This window comes from Manacus candei, unplaced genomic scaffold (assembly GCF_025592945.1).
Source record: "Manacus candei isolate 608988 ecotype Guabito, Panama unplaced genomic scaffold, ASM2559294v1 h1tg000022l, whole genome shotgun sequence".
Taxonomy (NCBI): Eukaryota; Metazoa; Chordata; class Aves; order Passeriformes; family Pipridae; genus Manacus; species Manacus candei.
Window position 1 is genome coordinate 2,778,914 of NW_026138070.1, and position 23,000 is coordinate 2,801,913.

At 49.6% G+C, this 23,000-nt stretch overlaps 1 protein-coding gene across 1 annotated transcript in view; it reads right to left on the reverse strand.

Annotated features, from left to right (window-relative positions):
* KAZN (kazrin, periplakin interacting protein) overlaps nucleotides 1-23,000 on the reverse strand; it is a 199,607-nt gene that overhangs the window by 66,612 nt on the left and 109,995 nt on the right. The window contains exon 3 of the mRNA XM_051786493.1: nucleotides 18,114-18,291. Coding sequence (XP_051642453.1) covers nucleotides 18,114-18,291 — 178 coding nt within the window. The remainder of the gene's footprint in view (nucleotides 1-18,113; nucleotides 18,292-23,000) is intronic.

Sequence of the window (23,000 nt, forward strand, 5' to 3'; positions counted from 1 at the left end):
CAGTGCAGGGAGGGCTGGAGTGGTCTGCAGTGAGAGGGAGCCACCGAAGAGCACTGTGGTTTCCTCGGCAGGGGTGACCAAGTGACAAAAAATCGTTTGGTTTGCTCCCTCTTCCCAGAGATCTGGTCTCAAATAATGCAGTGGCTCAGCTCCAGCTACATCATCTCTCCCAGCAGCGTGGTTTGTGTTATCTCGGGGAAGGCAGAAGGCTGCAACTCCACGAACACTTGTTTAACATTACACTGCAGCACATCCTCTGCTCCGCTCAGTCTGGTGTGCAGGGGAGGGGGAACACTGGGATGTTTCACCCAGAGACACCCACACCACAGTCCTGACAGTCTGCAGGTGCTCACTCTGTCCCCTCGGCCACCACACCCTTAAAAACCAGTCTGCAGACGAACTAAAACAGCCTTAACCCCACAAACAGCTCCTGGATGATGGAGAGAGACCGGCTCTGCTGCCAGCTCTGCGGGGGGGGAGAGGAGAAACCGTCCCCAGCCAGGGACAGGCACACAAAGGCCACATTGTCCCACACTGCAATTAACTCCGGGGGAAAAAAAAGGCCAAGGCTATTTGTGAAAGGACATATCCAGCAAACAGCGGGTCCATGCCCAGCTTGTGCACCCAAAAAGCCCATTTGGTGCACAGACCCCCCTGTCTGCCCAGGGAGCTGTAACTCCAATATATCACCCCCAGCTTACACTCGCTGGCGTTTTTCTAACACAAGTTTTACAGAGGAAACAAGATCCAAAGGCTTTCAAACGCTCTTTACAAGGCACTTTCCTCAGGCTGGAAGGGATGAAGTTGTTGGGAATATCATGAAACAAGTGGCACATCACCTCTTTGAAACCCAAATAGCAAGAGACCACATCAAGTCTTCAAATATTAATCTGTACTTACCAACTAATCAGCACTGACAAAAATAACCCATCTAATTATCAGAACACTGCCACCTAAATAATGAATTATATGCCTTATTAAAAAGTATAATAGATTAGAGGACGTGAAACAATTGCAATTAGTAAAACAAGAGACGCTGGGAAACAGTAAAACCCTACAAGTGTGATCTGAATTGTATAAATTAATGTTCCAAAATAGCGACTGATCTCCTCCAACACATCAAAAGGCAGGAACTTTTGAAGCCTACTGCAATTCAATAAATGCAATTCACCTTAAAATTGCTGAAAACTCATGACATATTAAGACATTGTCCTTGCTGCTCAGTGTTGCTTTGTCCATGACACCTCCCCAGCCTGGGGAGGCTCATTACTGGGAGTGAGTCCTTACTGGGAGCCATCCCACTCCTGTGCATGTAATTGCTTCATTAAGAGGAGATGGGGTGGGGAACAGGGATGCTGCTGCAGATAACAGCCAGGGGAACGAGGGATGCCTCCAAGCACTCAAAAGGAAGTGTTCTCACTTTCCTTTAATATCACCAGGTCCCTCTGGGCTGCACATTAACCAGACTCAGCCCCTGCCCTATATAACGTACGAGGTGGGGAGGAAGGTGAGGGGCACACACACCAAACCTGTCTCTCACTGAAGGTGAGGGGCACACACACCAAACCTGTCACTTACTGAAGGTGAGGGGCACACATACCAAACCTGTCTCTCACTGAAGGTGAGGGGCACACACACCAAACCTGTCTCTCACTGCTCTTGGTGCAGTTCTCCATCCCTGTGCTCTCCCACATGTACCCCCACGGACAAGGGGATGTTTCCTCATCACACTCTTTGGTGAATCACACCCAGGAACTCGTGTTTAGCACTTTGCTTCTTGCCTCAGCCATCATTACCAACACAACCTATATATCTTTGGCTCTAAATTGAAAGAGTGTGTGTTTAGATGGGATATGAGGAAGAAATTCTTCCCTGTGAGGGTGGGGAGGCCCTGGCACAGGCTGCCCAGAGAAGCTGTGGCTGCCCCATCCCTGGAAGTGTTCAAGGCCAGGTTGGACAGGGCTTGGAGCAATGTGGGATAGTGAAAGGTGTCCCTGCTCGTGGTGGGAGGTGGGACTGGATGATCTTTAAGGGTTCCTTTCAACCCACTCTGGAGATTCTGTATTCTTTGCAGAGATTCCATAACAGATGTTTCTTCCCTGATCCCAAGCTGGACCTGGTCTTTCCAATCCATGGTCTGTGAGATCCTCCAAGCCCTCCACCCCTCTCTGCTTTAATGCTTGCTGCAGTCCTGGCATCACTCAGATGCAGAACAGCAGAACACACTCCTAATTGTACCCCAAGGTATAGCAAAAAGAGAAAATGTAGCACAAAAAAAAAAAAAAAGAAAGAAAGCTTTAGTGAAAAAACCTGTCAATTGCAAAATATTTTTTAAATAAATAAAAGAAATCTAAAACTCTGTCTCTGAGATGGTATAATAGCACCTGAACAGTGTAACTGATCTTTAAAATAGTATCTTCCTTCCGACCAAGAAGAAGGATAGTGAGCTGGTGAGATTCTTCTTCATTTTCCAGCAGCCTTTTAATCACCTGAGTGCTGTTCGTGTGGACTGGGGGTTATGACAAGGACAAAGTAACTCACTTCCTGTCCAAAATTAATTTTATTTAGCTCAGCCCTGAATAATTAATGTCATTCCCTGCAAACACATCCCCAAATGCCTCCCTCCAATAACCTGCACCAAGAAAGAGAGGCTTTTGGTTAAACTGCCCCTTGTAATGCTCAATATCACCCTGTTTGTGGCACTTTTCTCCTCACAGATAATCAACAGGTACCCCTTACTAAAATAAAGCATCTTTGGTTTAATAAATACACTAGTTCTAGCTTACTCCACCTTTAAAAATGAGGGTGTGGGTCCCCCAAAATGTGTTAACACTTCACACAAAAATGTTTTCCATCTGAGCTCACTTTTTAGGGAGAGTTTCAGCTGGAGACAATTAAGGAAGGGCAGGAAGATAACCCAAAAGCAGAGGGAAGGGGGTAGTGCATGGACAGGGGCTGAGAGCCCACTATACATCCCTCTCCTGTACATTAATTTAACTTGAAGCACCCGGCTGGTGGGGCACTGAACATCTCACGTAGGAACACTTGTATGTGTGGATCCTTCAAGAGAAACTTCAAGCCAGCCTCGAATCCACGGATTTTGCATTATGCTAGGAAACAAACATTTTCAATCCAAACTAAAAATGTACAACCTCTTGCCTACTTGCAGCTCTGCCACTGAGTGTGGGAAGGAGAAAACGACTGGAAATGGAGTTAACTCCAACCCAAGGTGAAGCCAAGTTGTTTGTTTTCATTACTAAAACCCACAGGAAAGAAATGCAAAACACGAAACAGCCCAAAGCCAACGGTGAAATTCACATTCAGGCGGAGGATTTTCCGAGGGTAAATGTTTGTTTTTATCCCAGTGCACTCAGGTCAGCTTGAATTTATGTTAATACCATCAACAGAGCAGCGCCAAAATCAACGCCTGACAGCCTGCAGGTTGGGGGGGGGGGGTTTTAAAATATGAATTTGTCCTCCATTCTAAATCATTGTCCTGACTGCTGCTTGCAACACCAAGTTTATCATCAGTAGTGAATTTAATTAACGTGTTGTTTCTCCCTTCAACCAGATCATTAATAGAGTTGGTAAATCAAATGTGCCATTGTACTCCGTGACACTGGGTTTGTGATATTCCCCAGAGGTCAGAGGACACATAAACTGAGGGATGAAATTCATTGAGACATAAATACAGCATCCTCATCTGTGACAGTCGGATACAATCACACTCCAGTAACATGAGCATTATGTAAGAGAACATTGTCTCTGGCCTGTTCCACAGAAATGCCACAAGAGCAATACAGAAAAACACAAAAACTGGCTGACATTCCATTGCATGCATGGCTTCTCATCCTCTTTTCATTTGTGCTGCCAGGCCAGTAATATTTACTTTTGTTTCAAAGCTCAGGTAGAAAATGATACTACCAGGGCAGTATTTTTATTTATTTTAAATGAAGGATGGAGGCTTAAAATGGGAACACCCTATCTGTCCTCCTTGAGACTGGGATCTTTTGCCCCTTCTTGTGAGAACTGGATGGATGGAGCTTTGAGCAACCTGGTCTAATGGAAGGTGTTGGAACTGCATGGTCTTTAAGGTCCCTCCATCCCAAACCAGTCCGTGATTCTATAATTGAGCTGGTCCACACATGCTTTCCCACTGTACAGCCCCTGGCTTTAATAAAAGCATTAATAAAAAATAAGTATCAGGAGGTTGTGATGGAAACTGAAAACCAAATACATCAGCCAGCATCAGCTTTGAACCACCCTGTCCAAACCAGCCCCACACAGAGGGCCCCAGACTCTCTGTCTCCACCACAGATATCCAGCACAGTGACCTGACCCCCCATCCCATGGTTCACCAAATTCCTCAGCTACTTGGTTTTGCACACGAAGGATCCATCAGAAACACCTTTAACAATAATAATAATAATAATAATGGAACAAAAAACAACAAACCTTGTCCCTGTGCAATCACATGCCTTGACTTTTCCTGCTGCTTTTCTCTCAGGTTTGTGCTGAGCTGCCTGGCTGAGGAGAACATCCCACCCTGGAGAGCACCAGCAGCGGGGAAGGTTCCCCTGGGGAGTGATTGAAATGCTAATGAACAAGGGCAAGGCTGGGTTCATTCACCTGACAGCACTCACCTCCTCACCGCCTTCACCTGGAGGACCTGCAAGATCAGGGTCCTGGATGCAGGTCACGACCCCAAAAAATCAGAGAAGGTCTCAGTGGGTGCTCTTGGACACCAAGACTCGACAGAAGAGACGCTCCCTGAGTGGGTCACGGAGATGTGTTGGGCAATGAGCAGTGCTGGGAACACCCTTGAGGAACCAACCCTGCTTGCAGGCACCTCCAGACGTGATTTGACGTAAGCACTGACAGCCTCCACCAAACACAACCCTTAATTACACCTGAGTGGCGATGCAGCCACGGGGGAGATCAAGGGGATGGGTGGGATCATCTTTTCCCCTCTCCCCCAGCTCATGTTACAGCGGTGGGGAAAGACCAGCACCTCCTGAGGGCTGTGCATCCCCTCCTGGGATATCTGAAGTGTCTGGGGAGAAAGGCCCTCTGGAGGTACCAGTCCCTCCCGTGACCGGCCCGGACAAGCCCCGAACCTGCCGGAGGGCTGAGCTCCGGCGTGACGAGTCTCGCCGTGGGAGCCCTGCCAAGGTTCAAGGGCTTCGCAATTAACTTTCACAACAAACCAAAGCCTCAAGAGCTTTTAATCTCCAAATAAGTAGGAGATGTGGGCCCACGCCAAGGCTTTTGTGCCCCGGTTTATCGGCGAGGCGCTGATAAGGACCTCGCTGCCGAGCGCCGGTCGGAGCGCGGCCACACAACGGGAGCTCCCCTTATCCACCTTTGCTTATCCACCTTCGTTTCCACAGCAGGAGAACAGGGAAAGGCACAGGGTTAGCTGTGCAACAGGTTAAGGCACAGGGAACATTTGCTTAGCACTGCAACTTCGTGCAAATAAGCCCGAAGGAAACGCTGAAGAGCAGAGGTAAAAATTCCAGCGCGGGTGCCATCCGCTGCAAAAATCGGATTGGGCCGTTCTCCATCATAAAAAAAAAAAAGAAATTAAAAAATATATACACTCGAGACTTCATCAGAAAGTAGCTGATCTTCCCTGCCAACCATCAGCAACAAGAGGTGAAATAACTAACAAAGCAAGTCCGTGCTTGCCTGAATAAACAGGCAGGAAGGAAACTGCTGCGTGCGGATCCCAGCCCGGCAGGATCCTCATCAGGATTCTCCGCCGGCAGCGGCACTTGTCACCCAGACAGACAGACCCCGAGCTCCTGCTGGCGGAGTTCAGCGCCTGACCAGCACCTCGTCGTGATCATACTGCCAATGACACCCAGAACAACCGGCCGTGGGTAACAGGACTCCTGCACACCCTCCCTCTCGTGTGCCCGCAGCAGCACATGAGCACACACGCCGGCCTCTGCTTCCCCCAGCAACATTTTGGGCAAAATTCAATAAGAATTCACTGTATATTGCCCAGGATAATCCTCTTTGACTTACTTTGAGCCTCAGCCACAGCATCTGCAGTACCCAACACCTCATCTTCCCACCTTTGTTCCCCAGACAGACTGGAATAAAGAAAAACCTTTGTGGTTTTATCCCATATTTAAAAGCTCTGCGGTGGTTTGTTTTCCCTATCGTTTTTTACTCATTTTCAATGATGAAAACTTTTTGGTGATATTAATTACCAACTTAATCCTGCTTTCCTAATGACATACACACAGATTTACCACGAGCTCAGAGCAGCTCTGCTAAATCAGGGATAAACCCAATGTACTGTAGAGGGTTATACCTTTTTATTAGTCTTTCCTGTTGGTCTAATTAATGGTATTACCCTCTGAACTGTGTACACACACTTAAAGAAATTTAAAATATGCTGAAAAAACTCCATGAAGGAACCAGAGGATGCTTAATAATTTCCTACCAGTTATCTCCACTGGTAGCCAACAATACCCAACTCGCTCTTCTTACTCAAGATACTTGATTTGATAAGTGGCTTTGACCACTGATATATGAAAAATAGCATGAACAAAATTATCTTCAGAGCATCACTTGATTTTTCTGCTTCCCCTCTTCTCACCAGATTGCCACAAGGGTATCAACACTCATTTGCTGATTCAAGTCCAGGAAAGATGAAAAACATCACTGCAAAATAAGCTTGTACTTACATCGGCAGAAACGACGGGAAAATGAATCAACAAATGAGAGCCACCTCACAAAAACTGCAGTTAAGCAAAATATCCCCCAATTTGGATTCTTTATGTACAGCTGCAACCAAAAGGAACCGGAATAAATCACAGCAAGTTTTCAAGGCTCGGATAATTTTCCCTCTTCAAGAGAATGCAGAAGTTCAGCTGTTCCCAGCTCAGAATGCACTGGAGGATCCAAACCCAGCATTTTTGAAGGAAGGGCTGACTTCAAGCATGCTGACTGTGGTGGTGCCAAGGATGGTTCCTGCAGCAGGTATCTACCAACACAAGAGCCAGAGCCCCTGACACATCCTGGTCGTGGGACAGGTCCCTGCAACCACACAGGTGCCAAAATACTTCTCCAGACCTTCCAGCCTCATGGGCTTGGCCCACACTGTGGATGAGGTCACCCCTGCTCTCAGAGGTGTTTAACAAGTTCTCAACCCTAACCCTAACCCACCTCCTGACGTAAGGATGGCACCAAGGGGTGGAACTGACCCTTAGAAATTAAGGGAACCTTGGCAGCAGCACCAAATCCCATGTGTCCAAGAACCAGGGACATCAGCAGGTTGATGAAGGCCCTCAAAGAGGCACAGCACTGCAAATTTACACCCCAAGGGTGTAAATTCTGCTTTTACTGCTCCCAAGACTACCTTGGAGGGTCTGTTACCAACAGGGATTTACTTGATTTCTCCCTGCACAATATTCCCCATCCGCTGAAAAGTTCAAAGACAGGTTGGACTGAACATTGTGATGAGGTCAAAGGCATCTGTGCTGACATCACAGTATGGACAGGCTGTCACTGGCACGACAGCCAGCTCTGCTCATCTGATATTATCTGTGTTGTTTAAAGCTGCCAACAAGCAGAGTTAATGTGTTATCTGCATATGGGATTTTAATCCTGCAGGGTGGTCATTACCACAGTACTGTCAGGCTAATTAACAGGTAGAGCTCTCATGGCTTTTTTTTTTTTATGCATGTTTCCCCAACCAAAATAAAACAAATATAAACAAATATAAAATAATCACAATCATGTACCCAGACTGTGCATCAGGCTATTTCCAGGAGCTACAGTCGCCCTGGTCCAGGGCAGTCTAAAGCCTGGCAGCACAGGGAGCACTACACTCCACAAACCACAACAGCATCAAATAAACCTCAGCCCAAGGTAATACAGCTCCATTTAAATGGGAAAAAAAAAAAAAGAGAGAAAAAAAATCTTTAAGGAACCTACAAGGTATTCAAACCTCTTTAGTAAAGTGCTTTCCATTAATCCTGCCACATGCCTAATGCTGAATCAAAGATGTTCAGTAAATGCACCCATCAGAGGAATTATGCCCAAAATCAAATGAATGCACTCAGAAATGACAGCGATAAGCAGGGCACAGAAGATGTGTTAAATTACATCATTTACCAAAATATCCTGGAAATGATGCATGTCCAAGGAGGAAAAGAGCATAAAAAGGTTCTCTGCAAAGGTGGCAAAATGCAAAGTGCTTTCTGAAGCTTCGCTCTGCCTGAAAGGAACAATGAAAGGGACCCGGAGCCACACTCAGAGCAACCTCAGCAGCTGCTCAGAGCCACACACTTGTGCTGGGAGCAACAGGCACTGCAGACCTTGACACAGCTCCAGAAAAGCTTGAGCAGCTTATGAGCAACTTCTGGGAGCTCACATGAGTCCTGGAGCTGGACTGAGGCCAGGCAATGACATGGGCATGAGAACATCAGCAAGCAGGGCAAGGTGGCAGCTCATAACCCCTGTTCCAGCATGCCCTGGTAACCCCATTCCCTGCTCATTAAGCAGCTCCTAAACTGGGGCAGACAGCGCTGGGCAGCGAGCTGGGGACATCCCCAGATGGTGACACTCAGCTCCTCCTCATTGCCAGGCTCAGTCCCACACTGCCTCACCCAGCAGCTGCAAAACCCACCAAAAGCCTCTGTGTGCATCAGCATCAGGACACCAGGGCCTTGCAGGAATCCCCCCTGAAGCCAGCACAACTGCCCGGCTTTTTATTTTTGCTAATATCACAACACACTACCCCAAAATAGAACTTTTTGATATTAAGTACAGCTTTTTCACTGAATAAGTGGACTTTCTGTGGTTTCTCAGATCCATGACACTATGAGCTTCGTATTTTTGATTTTTTTCCCCACAGGAGCTGCACAGCTTTGGCCCCACCACCTCCCTCTGCTTTTCATGGAAATTTAAGAACCCCATTAATCAGCCCTCTCACCCCGAGCTGTCAGTTCTGGACCTCTCTCACCACGAAAGGAGATCGTGCAGGAAACCCAAGCTCATTTGAACAAACCCTGTGTGGCTCTAAAACGAGCTGCCTTCCCCTGGATGACAACAGTGATCTTTGCAGATTCAATTACAGGATGCAAATGTGGTGGGGAGCACTGTCACGTCTGCACCTGAAGCAGCTCCCCCTCTCCTGCCTCAGCAACCACTTTGGCAGGGAGAAAAACAATGACAAATTTTGGCAAAGCCATTTAAGCAACTCCAGATATGTTGTGGAGGATATAAAAGGTCAAGGAATTAATGTTTAGAATCCGCAGCCGGATGAAACAACAGGTTTTGCCCGGGCAGATAATGCAATAATTGACAAACATAAAAGCAAATAATTGGGTGCATTTAAGGCTAGAACAAACAAGGATGAGCACACAGAGAGGGGATATTTTGCCATCACAGGATGAAGAATCTGTTTTCTGAACGTGCTGCTGTTACACAAAAGTCACACAGACGTTGTTCAGCTCCAGGGGAGCATCCAAAGCCCAGTGAGCAACCCCGAGCTGGGCTCTGCTCATCCTCACCCTCCCTGAGGGATCACTCCAGCAAAGCACTGCAGAGGGACACAGCTCCAAGATGAAAACAGGTGCCCCAAGGTCTTCTCTGACAGCACTGCTGTGCCCAGGCCCCACACACCAGGCTGTGCCAGCCCTGCCAAAACACACCGTGCCCTCCTTCCTTCCCCATCTGAGGGCAGCTGCTACTCAAAATTCAAAATGCAGCTGCACTTGGAGATTTTCCTACTGAAAACCTCCACTAAAACCTTTACAGCAGCCCTCTAGGTTTCTTCCAAGATGTTCCTTTCCCCCCCCTGCAACTTAAGAGAGCATCCAGACCATTAAAATGTAGACATCAAAAGTAAGTTCCACAAATCTATTCCTTGAATCAATTCATTTTGCTTTCCACCCCTAATAGAGAACATCTCCCTGGAAAACAGGCAAACCCTTCCTGTGCTTGTGTGCCTGCAGCAAAGTTTGACCCATAACAGAATCTCACAACAATCAGAAACACCCTGGAAAAAAACAACAAAAAAACATTTTATGGCGGGAGGGCAGAGACCACTCAAACCAGCCAAGGATCAGGAGCAGAACCTTACAAAGACCTTTTAACTCAGCCCTAAAGGATATGAAATGCTCCTGTGCACACTTGAATAAAAGCAGACAACACCAAAACTAAGCATTTGGGGATATTCTGCTGTTAAAAGGCACCAAGGAAGCTGTTACTTGGGGAATTAGCTCATGGCACAACTGCTGCCCAGATCCAGGGCTGGGATTCCCACTCGGCCCACTGGTGATGGCCAACAGTAATCCCACACTGCTTTTCCCAGCTAATTTCCAAGGGAGTATGCTGGGCAGTTTGCTTAAAAACAAAAGGCTGGAGGAGAAGTGTGCAGGGACACTGCCAGCCCTCACCCTTCATCATCTCTGCATGTGAATGCCCTGCACACTCACAGGAACTCATCACTGCAAAACTCTCCAGCTGTATGGTGACCAAAGGAAGACATTATTTAATATTTAATATACTGGCTGAAACGAAAAGGTAATGAAAGAGAGGTCCACTTCTGAAAACCCCATGGTTTGATAAGAATTAAAAGGCAAAGGGAACCAGAGACTCAAGTTTTAGGTTTTCAGTTCCAAACCCCAATGGTCTCAATCTGCTGGAGCAGAGGTGCAAGTTCCATTTCACCCTTTCCTTCAAAAAAACCCTACATCCCAGCAATGTCAGCTCCCCAGGTTTCATTGCTGCTGCAAAAGAGAGTCAGAGAAAAACCTGCAGATAGGCATCAGGACACCACTGTGCTCCCTTGCAGTCTTTACATCCCACATATTCACACCAAATACTATTTCCCCCCCTCCAATATATGTTATTTTCTGCAGAAAGGTGATTTAACTCCCTGGTGAGGGAGGACACACATTCTCATGAGAGAGGAGGTGATGGAGAGGTTTGGGATTCTCCCCCAGATGTCCCAGCAAAGTGGGACAAAAAAGAGGAGAGGGCAGAGGGCAGCAGCAGCACAGGCTGTGACACATCAGCTCCCTGTCAGACAACCCTGAGGGTTCAGCTCCCAGATCTGGCCTCTAAAACCTGTGAAATTTTGATTTAGAGGGAGAAGTGGCATGAAAAGATGGGAGTCAGAATGACTCTGTAAGGACCAAGGATGAGAAATGGATTTACAGATGCCCTCAGAAGAGATGCTACTTCCAGAAAAAATGTTTGCAGAAGCACCAAGGGACAGGGGTGATTCTCCAAGACTGGGATGAGCCCAGCACTGGATCACATCACAGCAGAGCATCACTCACGTCCTTTTTCCTTCTTCAGTGACAGAGGTGAACCTCTCCCAAACACTGGGTCTCCTGGGTGCCCACAGGACATCCATGATGCCTTTATGACAGCATCACACTCCCCTTCACCTTCCTGTAGGCATCTCTGCTCCCTTCCCATTGCCCAAGTGATCCAAAAGCCAAATCCAGCCTCGTGTACTTAGAATCTGGGGCTGACCATGTATCTAAAAAGCAAAACTCAAAGAGCTTTTTCCATTTCTCAGGGCAAACATGGCCCTGCCCACTGCAGCCCTCCCACCACGCAGGTGTCAGAAATGCTCATGACAAAACCCCATTTCGCATTAATTGCTCTGTGCAAAAACATTTCTCTGCTGCAGCTCAGCTTCTGCACTCCAAGGCAGAGGTCTCTGCAGTTTAGCAGTTTTCAGACACAGACACAGCTGAAAACCAGCAGCCTGCCCCAAAAGCCACCCACAATGAGTCCACACAGGAGCAGCCAGCCCAGAGGCTTCTCACAGGGATCTGGGGAAGGAGAGCATTAACAAGATTAGGGAAATCACCAATTTATCAGATTATGGAAGCCAGAGCTGGACTGAGGGCTATCAGGATGTCCCCAGGAGCTGCAGCCCCCAGCCAGTCATGCTCAATTATGATCAATACCTCTGCAAAGTTGTTCCCACCTCCTGGAAGGCCTCTGCTATCTCAGGTCCCCTTGGATCACAGCCCATCACCATCACTCAACCTCAGCCTCTGGCCCCAGGGAGACATCTCAAATCCTCACCCTCACACCCCCAAGCCTCCCATTACCCCCCTCAGCCTTGGGTGCACAAAAAAAACCTAGGGAAGAGCTTTTCTTCCCCTTTGCACTTCCTGCAAACAAACTGACCACGGAAAAGACTTCAGCCAAAGCTTTCAAAAGTTATTCCATGTCTATTCTGGCGAGACAGCTTCTTTTTCCTTAGAAAACCTAAAACCATCCCACGTCCTGCTACCACAGGACACATCTCCAGTCTAGCTGGAGGTCTCTAGACCTGTTGGTTCCACAAAATCCACCTCAATGGGTACATGAAAGTATCAGCCATAAACACTCGAGCAAAATTCTACAGCAAGAAAAAGCAGGAACGGATTGCAAAGCAACAAGGAGCAACACCCTGGGCCTTCAGCATCCCATGGGTGAGGACACATCCTGAAAAATGAGGCCTCTGGCTGCCCAGCTGCCCAGGGTTTTGTGAGCAGACGCAGCCCCAGCCCGGCTCACACCACGTTAGGAGCACTCCGGTTCTGCGTCAGTCCCACGGCACTTATCTCACACTCCCCTGTCAACAAAGTATGGGGACTGAATTTTAACAAGCTGGAGACTGAAGTTTTGCTCTGTGTCACGCCAGTGCTGAGCTCAGTGCCTGGTGTGCAGTGATCTGCTCTGTGCAGGGGGGAGCAGGGATAACCCAAGGAAAGATGTTTGCCCGCCAAGGCTGGGCAAGGAGCCCCCACCCCAAGGCTGTAAAGCCTCTGCTGGCACCTCAGAGAGCTGCATATTCAGGATGCAGATTTTCCTGCATCACCTGGCCCCAGTGACAGAGAACACTGAGTTCACTGATGGATCTGGAGTAAAAAAGAATAAGTAATGGCAGGACAGACTGTCCTGTCCTTTTAGATGATGCCCAGCCCCAGCAGTGACTATCTGAGAGTGCCTGAACCCAACAGACAAAATCACACTTAACCTAAGACCCAGACCTGCTTCTACCTCCCTCTCCCCACCTGCAAGTCTAACACTGTTTTCATGGTTATGCTTCAAACTGAGGAACTGAAAACCCTGGATTAAGTCCTTCTTCAGCTTCAGAGTTTACTCAAGCTTACTCATCCTCAGGAGCTTCACTAAAACTCCCCTGGACAAGCCCTAGAGCAATGGTAATCTTAAGTATTATGCTAACCATGCCAGATGAGGCTTTTGAATAGGAAAACTCCAGAAAAGATATTTAAATCAACATCTTCAAAGACTAAGATGTAGCAGGGACCTGAAGTGGTATCTGCAGCCAGTTCCTTGCCTCTAAAGCAACCATGGGAACACTGCTAAGCACAAATTGATTTCCCAGCACAGGCATTTGTTTCAGAGCATGAAACTAGTTGCTCCCTCACCCTCTGAACTACACAGGACAGAGGGAAATAAAGCAGGAAATGATTAGAAAGATTAATAGTACAGCAAGACCTTGATCTTGTGATAAAATGCTCCTGATACCCAACTGGGCAGCAGTATCCAAATTCCTCAGGCTTCTTTACAGTATCAGCTCTCCAACTCTGAAAGAACAAATAGCAGGGAAGATTTCTGAAGAGATGAAAATGGTACATTTTCAACAGCCTGAGATGATTACCCACAAAATAGCAACAGCACAGAGGTAACTGATTGCCTCCCGGGCAAAAGTCAAAGTCTTTGCATTGTGGCTATGAAAGGATACCGAGATCAAAGGGAAAAAAGGGAAAACTCTATTTTAGGCTGTCAGGAGCATAAAGGTCCTTCTGGCCCCTTGGCATCATGAGATACCAAGACACAACTGAAATCCTTCTTATGCTGCACCTGCCCAAGATCACTGTGCAGGAAGGAGAAACCCTTTATTCCAGGAGCAGGATGCAGCTCCTGCCTCATTCCCAGCTGAATTTTGGCAGCATCCATGCAAACACCACCACTCCCACCAACAGGAGCCAGGACACAGCAACCACAGTGTGCCACTGGTGCCCTGAAATAGGAAGTGAGATAAGCCAAACGCTGAGTGAGGTGTTATTAATAACACTTAGCTATTGATTGCACGTTACATCTTCAAGCACTTCACCAACACTAATTAATTAAGGTGTTTTCCATTTAATGTGGGAAGGAGACTACAGCAAAAACATATGGCTAAATGGACTGACTGCCTGATTGAGCACAGCAGATACTGCTTTTAACCAAAGTACTGAAAACACAGGTGCAGGTTGGGCAAAGACACAAAGCCAAAAGATCAGAGGTGCACCCAGCACAGACAGGGAGGTCACGGCTGACCACTGACCTGCCACAGCACCTGCTGTGATGCTCTGTTTGCATCCCCCCCCTCATCCCCAGCATCCCACCCCACCACTGCAGCCTGACCTGCACCACCAGGCACACCTTTTGCTCACAACCAATCCGACCCACCCTAATCCCAACAAGAGCTGCGACACGAGGGTGCTGACACGCGGCCGCACCGATGTTCCCGAGCGCTGCCTGTAATTGCTGTGCTAAGAGCTGGGGACATGAAGTATTGATTTCCACCCTGATCTGCATCCAAGTTTAGAGAGGCTGCAGCCAAAATACTTCTCCCAGCAAACTCGCCTTTTAAAAGAGACAGTCAGGACTGAGAGGTTCGAATGATTAACGCTCTCGCTGAGGACTGTAACAATGCACAAGTTCCATTCCTGCCCACCTACGCACACCCACCATCCTGCTCTCCCTCTTTGCTGAATTCTTCCAGTTTTGATTTAAATTATGGAAAAGAGGCCCTCGAAGTGTACCTTGCCACGGCAAAAATAGCTCATTGTAGCACAGAGAAGTCTCAGCGTGCACAAAAGGGGCAGAGCTATTACCTCGAGCTGTCTCAAGCTGTACCATAATTATACAAATAACACATTTGACAAACTCAGGATTAATTACCGACTGAGCAGGGCACAGAGACACGTTCACCTCCTTCCACACGACTTGGGACTGACCTGGAGCACCTGCCTGCAGTGCTGTGATCACCAAGCTCCTTCCTATGAAGGAGTAGAAATCCTTCCCTGGGAGGGTGGTGAGGCTCCAGCACAGATTGCCCAAAGAAGCTGTGGCTGGCCCATCCCTGGAAGTGTCCAAGGCCAGGTTGGACAGGGCTTGGAGCAACCTGGGCTAGAGGAAGGCATCCCTGCCCATGCCAGGAGGGTTGAAACAACATAAGCCTTAAGGTCCCTTCTGACCCAAACCATTCCATGATTCTATAAGTAAAGGGACTTGGTGATTCCACCACGTGCTCCTGCACCAGGACCAAAGCTTTGGCCATCCAAGCATTGCCACCATACCCCAAATTTGCACTTGCAGGTAAGTGGCTGTCACCCCATTCCCCATCCTCCTGCCTGCCTTTAATATATTTGCATAAATCAAACAGCTTGGCAGCCCTCCTACTTAGAAGACACACAACAGCAGAGCTATTCAGAGATTCTTGTTTTCACCCCATCCTCCCGAACATCGTCTCCAAATCCTTGAGGAAAAGCATATGGCTCACTATAGATATCTCAGGCCTGTCTATACAAACACAGAGTGATGCAGCAGAGCATTTATGGCAGTGTATAAACAATAGTACCAAACTCAGGGAGGAAACACAAAGCAGAGCAAATCTAATTGGTGGGGTTTGTGGAGATCAAGTACTCTCCCCCCTCTCCTCCCTAAGCATGATGAACACAACACTCTTCAGGTGTAATTTTACACTTAACTGATTGGCTTCTGCTACAAAACCAGTGGTACATGGCTGGGCATATGACAGTTTTAGTGTCAGCCTCTTAAATTTGTTGTGAAGGACAAAAATTCATCTACAGCCACAAGGCCACATAGTCACACCTTGCTGGGGAAGTGTCCTTTCTCCTAACTCCTGGGCATCAGCACTCTGAGCTAAATTTGCCAGCTTAAATACTGGGAAGGTGGACCAAACATCCAGCAGCCATTGAAAATACCACTCTGGCACCCAGCTGAAGGTGGGACCACTCGTCACAGGGACCCCACAGCTCTGAAGCACGTGTAATTATAGTTATTAAGCACAAACACGCACACTCTGGGGAATGGAGTGCGTTTCTTTGGCACCTTTACAGTGTACTGACTGTTTCCCAGCGTGCTGATAGTAAAGGAACACAAAGAGGAGTTTTTCCATTGCTAGACAGACTAGAAAACCTCTGAGGAATATCAAACAGAAGCCCTAACCCTTGAAGAACCTCACAGACATCCCTCCCTTGGCGGGACACGCTGCAGGAACACAGGCAGTGCCCCTCTGCAGAAACACACCCTTCTTCCCAGAAGTGTCCCGAGAAAAAACAAAACCAAACACTGAGTACACACACAGAAATCAGTGTGTACACACACAGAAATCAGCGTGGACGAGAGCAGCCAAAGCATTCTACCTGCTTTCCTGGCTGGAAGGCTGCATTTCCACGTTCGTGCCCTGTACAGCATGTCACCATCTGCATTCCTGATCGCCCTGCTCCACAGGGGAGGATGGAGGCCGGCATCCTCCTTCTGCCCTTTCAGCAGATTTTTATAAAAGAAAGCTCCTCGGTAGCCTGGCTGCAGAGTGTGGCAGAGAGTGGCTGTGATTATACCAACAGCACAGCAGCTCAGAAAATACCTGCCCCACACAGGTAACTTCACTCCCTGCATCCCCACAGCCCCCGGGAAGCTCGGCTGGGTCCAGCCCCTGCTGCACAGCAAACCCACCTGGTGCTGGGTTAACTGTGTTTAACGAGTGCGATTCACACCCCACACCCCCGCTACCGAAACACAGAGCTACAACAAGCTGCACGGAATACATTCGCTAATTAATCCCTCTCAATCAGTTTGCATTAACGCCACAAACAACAATCGCATCAGTTCCAACCACGCCGGGGTGGGGAGTTGGAACCAGATGATCTTTTAAGATCCTTCCAACCCAAACTGTTCTGTGGTTCTACAATTCCATGCATGCATCCTGGCGGGAGCAGCGATACCCACCAGGAGCTACGCTACCTTTAAAAAGCTTCCCCAAACCGCCACTGTTATTTTAAATAACGCTGAACCATTGTACCAAGAGATACTCACAGTAAATAAGTAACGAGTAAATAACAGCTACTGACGTTTTTATCACACAGGTGTAAATTCAGTTATCGAGAAAGGGGAGGGCTTGCACTATTTTTGCTCTGACACCAAGGCTGCTCGGGGTAAATTGTCATGCAAGCTTGTAATTATTTGGGAAATATACAGAAACGTTTAAATACGAATATATACACAGCACCAGTGATCACGACACACTTTGATTAGTAGGGAACTGAATTTCAGCGCGGGGAGAGCAGGACCCCACCACGAGCACTGCAGGAACGATTCAGCCCCTGTTCCTCAACCTCCACGCAAAGCCTCCTCCCGCACCCCCTGCGCCCCCCTTTTCCACGCTCGGCCCCCCGGCTTGGAGACAACTTTTCAGGGATTTGGGGAGCAGAGGGGGGTGTGTGTGTGTGTGCATCGCACAGGGGCTGTTCGAGCCTCCCCCCGCTCCGTGCCGGGGTGCCGGGTGTTCGGGGCGGGCTCCCGCCGCCGTGCGCGGCCCCGGCCCCGCAGCCCCCCCGGAGCCCCGGGACGGGACGGGCCGGGCCGAGCCCGGCAGGGGCCGGGAGGGGAGCGGCGGGGCCGGAGCGGCGGATCCGCGGCGGTAACATGGCTGCTTTCCTACCGAATTACGAAACCGGCTGTGCGAGCGGGGATTACCGGGGAGAGCCGGCGTGGGGAGACCCCGGGGCGGGGAGCGGCGATGGGGATGGAGGGGGCGGCGATGGTGGCGGGGAGCACAGCGAGGGGACGCGGGGGGCGGCGAGGGTCTGGGGCAGGGATGGGGGTCCCTCCTCCTGCCGGGGGGGGCGCGGGAGCCGAACGAGGCGCCAGCAGCGAACTACCCATCCCCAAACCCACCGCCCAACCCGCAACCGGGGGGGGCCCGACGGGACGCGCCCCCCGAAAACACACAATGAACAATAACAGCGAGCGGAGGCGGCGGCCGGGGGGTGCCCCCCCATGCCCTGAGCCCCCCCTCGCCCCCTGCCCGCGGCGGGACCCACCTTGAGCGCCGTGCGGGCCGTGCTCCATGGCCGGGTCGCTGCCCAGCTCGGCCAGGCGCCGGCCGGTGGCCGCCAGCTCGGCGCGCAGCGCCGTCACCTCCTGGCCCGCCGCCTGCAGCGCCCCGTCGATGCGCAGCGCCAGCTGCTTGTTGTCGTCCATCATGTGCAGGATTTTGGCCTGGGGGGAGGGAGGAAGAGGAGGAGAGAGAGAGAGAGAGAGGTGAGAGAGGGAGCGGCGGGAGGGAGGGGGGGGCGGGCAGGGGGCTGAGCTGGGCGGAGGGGGGGGCAAAGGGGCTGCCGAAGGGGGAGCGGCGAGAGGGGAGTGGGCGGTGCGAGGGGGCGGCGCGAGGGGAGGGGGCTGGGGGGGCGCGAGGGGGGCTCTGAGAGAGGGGGCAAGGGGATGGGGGGCTCTGAGAGAGGGGGCAAGGGGATGGGGGGCTCTGCGAGCGGGTGCAAAGGGGAGAGGGATAAAGGGGATGGGGGCTCTGCGAGGGGGTGCAAGGGGATGGGGGGCTCTGCAAGGGGGGGCAAAGGGGAGAAGGATAAAGGGGATGGGGGGCTCTGCGAGGGGGTGCAAAGGGGAGAGGGATAAAGGGGATGGGGGGCTCTGCGAGCGGGTGCAAAGGGGAGAGGGGCTCTGCAAGGGGGGGGGGGGAAAGGGTAGGGGGACAAGTGGGAGAGGGGCTCTGCGAAGGGAGTGCAAAGGGAAGGGGGGGCGATGCAACGGGGGCTGCAAAGGGGACGAGGATGTGTGCAAAGGGAAGGGGAGTCCGTGTAAAGGGGTGCAAAGGGAAGGGGATCTGTGCAAGGGGGGGGTGTGTGCAAAGGGGAGCAGGGGCAGTCTGTACAGAGGGGGTACAAGGGGGCGGAACAGGTTGTACCGGGGGGGTGGGGGGTACCCCCTACCTGTTGCCCCCCCCGGCAGCCCGGAGGCGATCGCGGCTCGGCCGAGGGCATCCGCGGTGGGAGCGCGGCTGCGGTGGGGCGGGTCCCTCCCGCCCGGGGCGGGAGGACGGACGGACGGACGGACGGACGGACCCTGCGGCGCCCGCCCTGCGCTGAGAGCGAACCCCCCGCCCCGCCCCGCCGCCCCACGGGAAGTTCAGGGGTGCTGCGGGGATGCTGCAGTGCCCGCGCCGAGCTCCAAATGCCACTAATGAAGAGCCGCGCTGCTAATTGCGCGCGGGTCGTACCCAGCAGCTGCCTGCGGCAGGTGGAGGAGAACGGGCTCCAAAAATCCCCCTGGAGGGATTTCGGCGGGGGAGAGGGAGAGCCACCTGAGCGCTGTCACCACTGCAGTAGCGTTAGTGCGAGAGCTCTTACGCTGGCAGTTTGCGTGGCACGAACCCAGGGTGAAAAATCGAGAATTATTGGTATCATCCATTCACTGGCGACTGCTAGAGGGAGCGCGGATGTTTCCCTGTGCCTTATCCATCCCTCTGAGGGATCCTCTTGTGTGTTTGCCAGGGCTGCAGCAAGCCTGCAGAGCTGCCACCCTGCCCACAGCAGCGTGCAGGCGGCTTCATCCCACTGAAATGAGATCATAAAATCACGGAATGATTTGGGTCAGAAGGGACCTGAAGGATCACCTCGTTCCAACCCCACCCCCAACCTTCTACTAGATTGCTCCAAGCCCCATGAGCAGGGGTGCTTTGGAGACCATGGTCTGCATGGCTTTACCTCCCCAGTCTGCCCATGCATCCCAAATCATGGTGGGGTTCTTGGGGTGTCCTGTGCAGGGCCAGGAGTTGGACTTGATGATCCTGATGGGTCCCTTCCAGCTCATCATATTCTGTGGTTCTATGATCTGCAGGCAGCAGTGCTGTGAGTTGTCACCTGAGCCACCTGTACCCGAAAAAGTTCACTAGTTTAGGAATGCCATGGGCAGGAGCCCCCACGTGTGGGGTGGGAGCCTCACAGAAACGGGAGTGGGTGTGGGAAGCTCAGCAGGGAGCTGGGAGAGTGAGCAAGAGCTCTTGCCAAGGGAAAAGCCAGAGGAAATCACGACCTGTAAGGAAAGGGGGAGAAACAGTCCTGCACAATTTGCTAAACCCTCCAGTATTTGCCTAAATTCAGGCTTTTGGCTGAATAAAAGGAGAATTTGTGGCAGTTCCTTGAACTTCACGGTGTCCTTGTACAGCACCGCTGACACTGCAGAGCCCTGAGCCAAAATGCAGCAGAAAGGATGAAAAAGGGCTCCCCTTCTCAGAGAGCTGCAGGGATGACTCTGGGAGAGGCTTGACATGAGATAAAGTGGGAGAACATCATCATCCCACGTGGTGACATCCCGAGGGAGTGCAGGGATGGGGCTCTGCAGGAGCAGAGGGTTTGGGGTGCAGAGTCCCTGGGCAGCTTGTGGGAACTGAAATCGGGTAAATCTGTCACGTCAGTCAGCTGAAAAACATCACTAAGTCAGCCCCAAACCCTCAGATCTGATCTGGGGCGTGGGTACAACCAGTTCTCCAAGAGTCAACAGGGTCAAGTCCTTATCAAGTGGCATCTAGAACTTACATCCATCCGGATCAATCCCTCTGGATATTGTGAAACAATAGAAAAATCTAGTATTTATTCACAGAAATGGAACAGTGGCTTTTCCAAGGGACAGTTATTTCTGACTGAGAGTTTCCAGCAGTGTCTGCAACCCAACCACTCGTGCTGGGCCAGGGCACTCGGAATATCAGTGCAAAGGTCTGTTTTCCTTAATGAATTCCCAAAGGGCCAACAAACAACCCGCAATTTTTGAAATTCTTTCTCCGTCATCTCTGCAGCCATCCCCAAACGAGATAAAGTCCTTTAAGTATATATAGAAACTGAATTCTAATCAAGATAAATGCCCGGTTTCATACCTAATTTGCATGAGTATGTGCTGCAAACTGTGCTTGCAAATGAGAGAATTATGTATGTAACCAGATAACCTGAGTGTGCAATCCCAGTACCGTATATGCAAAACTTACTCATTGCACTTGAATAAAACTTAAGCTTCAGCAAAAAAGGAACTCGGCTTTAAAGGACCAGCACATTATTTTTGTCATAAAAAATCGGGTTAAAGCTGATTTGAACCTTCCAAGAACACATTTAGCTGCTGAGGCAAATTCCAAATTATGTTTCTTACTCAATCTAACCTTAATAATAGACTAGTTGAGCTGCTGCAGTGCCAGAGCTGGAATTTTTTTAATTTACTGGCAAAGAGAATTTCTACATTAGCGCCTGGCTATTTAAAAAATCTGTCCTAAAGTTGGCTGTGTGAATTAAAAACCTCGCTTTAAAAACCTTCATTACTACTTTCGAGTCCTCCTGAATTCCCCTGAAGATATCTTGAAAGATTTTTCCCCCTTTCCCATGCCTCCTCCCATCCTGACTAGGGAATAGCTGAGTCCATTAAAATTGATTTCAATCTCTCAGAGCAGAATTTGATTTCTCCAAGTTTCTGCCTGGAAAGAGCATGGAGTGTCCCAGCAATCCAGAGGTGTCAGCCGGTGGAAAATGAGCAGTGCAGGCACAAGGATGAGGCATTCCCAACCCAGCTGGGTTGTGTTCTCGGTCAGAAGGCCAAGCCTTTGCTGGAATACTCAAAATTGGGATGAAATGAAACTTTAGGAAATTAATTGTGCTTCATTTGCCTTCTCCCATTAGTTTTAAATTAACAAAAAATTGAATTAAAAGGTAATTAAAGAGCCCAAATTAGAAACATATAATTTCCCAGCATTGCCTTTTTTGGTTTTTTTGTTTTGTTTTGTTTTTTTTCTTATTTCAGCTTTTACCAGGAGCTTGACAGCTACTCAGGGAGCCTGTGTCCCAGATGGATGGGATCCTTGGCCATGCAGCTGAAGCATGGAGAGGTTGGGAATATTTCCTAGGGACACACAGGAAACCTGAGTCAATGCCAACAGGTCACAAATCTCTGTTCAGCCTTAGCTACACTCAGCATCTGTTCAGGTGGTGCAAGGGAAGCCTTGAAAACCTGAAAAAAAACCCCTCAGTTTTGGGCAACATGTTCCTGTAGTGACATCACATGCAGGCAGGCCATTCCTCAAGAACATGTTAATGGAATAAACAAGGATGGAGGAAGATTTCAGAGCACCACCCTTCATCTCTGCTCTTGTTTCAACCTAAGGAGTGCAGTAAAGAGAATATGAGAAGATTTAGGAGATGAAAAAGGGCTGAGAAGCACATGAGTACCATTCAGGCCTTCCAAACCCTTTAATTTGCTATTCAGATCACCTCTTTTTATGGTTTAATATGTACAATATGCAAAGGAACCAGTTTAACTAAATGGGAAAACCCTTCTGTGTTAAGGCTGAACGTAATCTAATAGGGCCCTTTGACTTGATTCAATTAAATCCTTCTTTTTCCAATTAAATAATCAGCCAGAATTTAATAAAAATGAATTTCAATGTGTCATCCTGCAGAATGATGACCCCTGTGATGGGGAAGGCTTATGTAAATTCTGCTGATCGCTTTTCATCTGCCTCTGCCTCTCTTCCTCCAAAAAAAAATTGCCTTCTGTCTGTATATTTACATTAATTTCTCATCTGCTCCATGTATCTCTGTTTGCAGGAACAATCCCAGCTCAAAGGCCTGAGAGTATCAGCAGCTTCTTTCAGCACATCCTCAAAAAGGGACCTTCTGTGATGGGAAAAAGGTCTCCAAAGCGGGATTTTCGATCCGTGCCTTGGGTCTGTTATGCCCTGGCACACTGTAGGGCAGAGAGAATTTGGCCCCTTCCAAATGTCACCAGAGGCATCTGTGTGGCCATTCATCACCCAGACAATGCAGCCTGAGACACCAGCAAACTCCAGCAGCAATCCTCAGGAAAATCACAGCGTGGCCCACGTTCCACAGTCCCTTCCAGCCTGTCTCCACTAAGTAACTCCCATCAAAGTCACA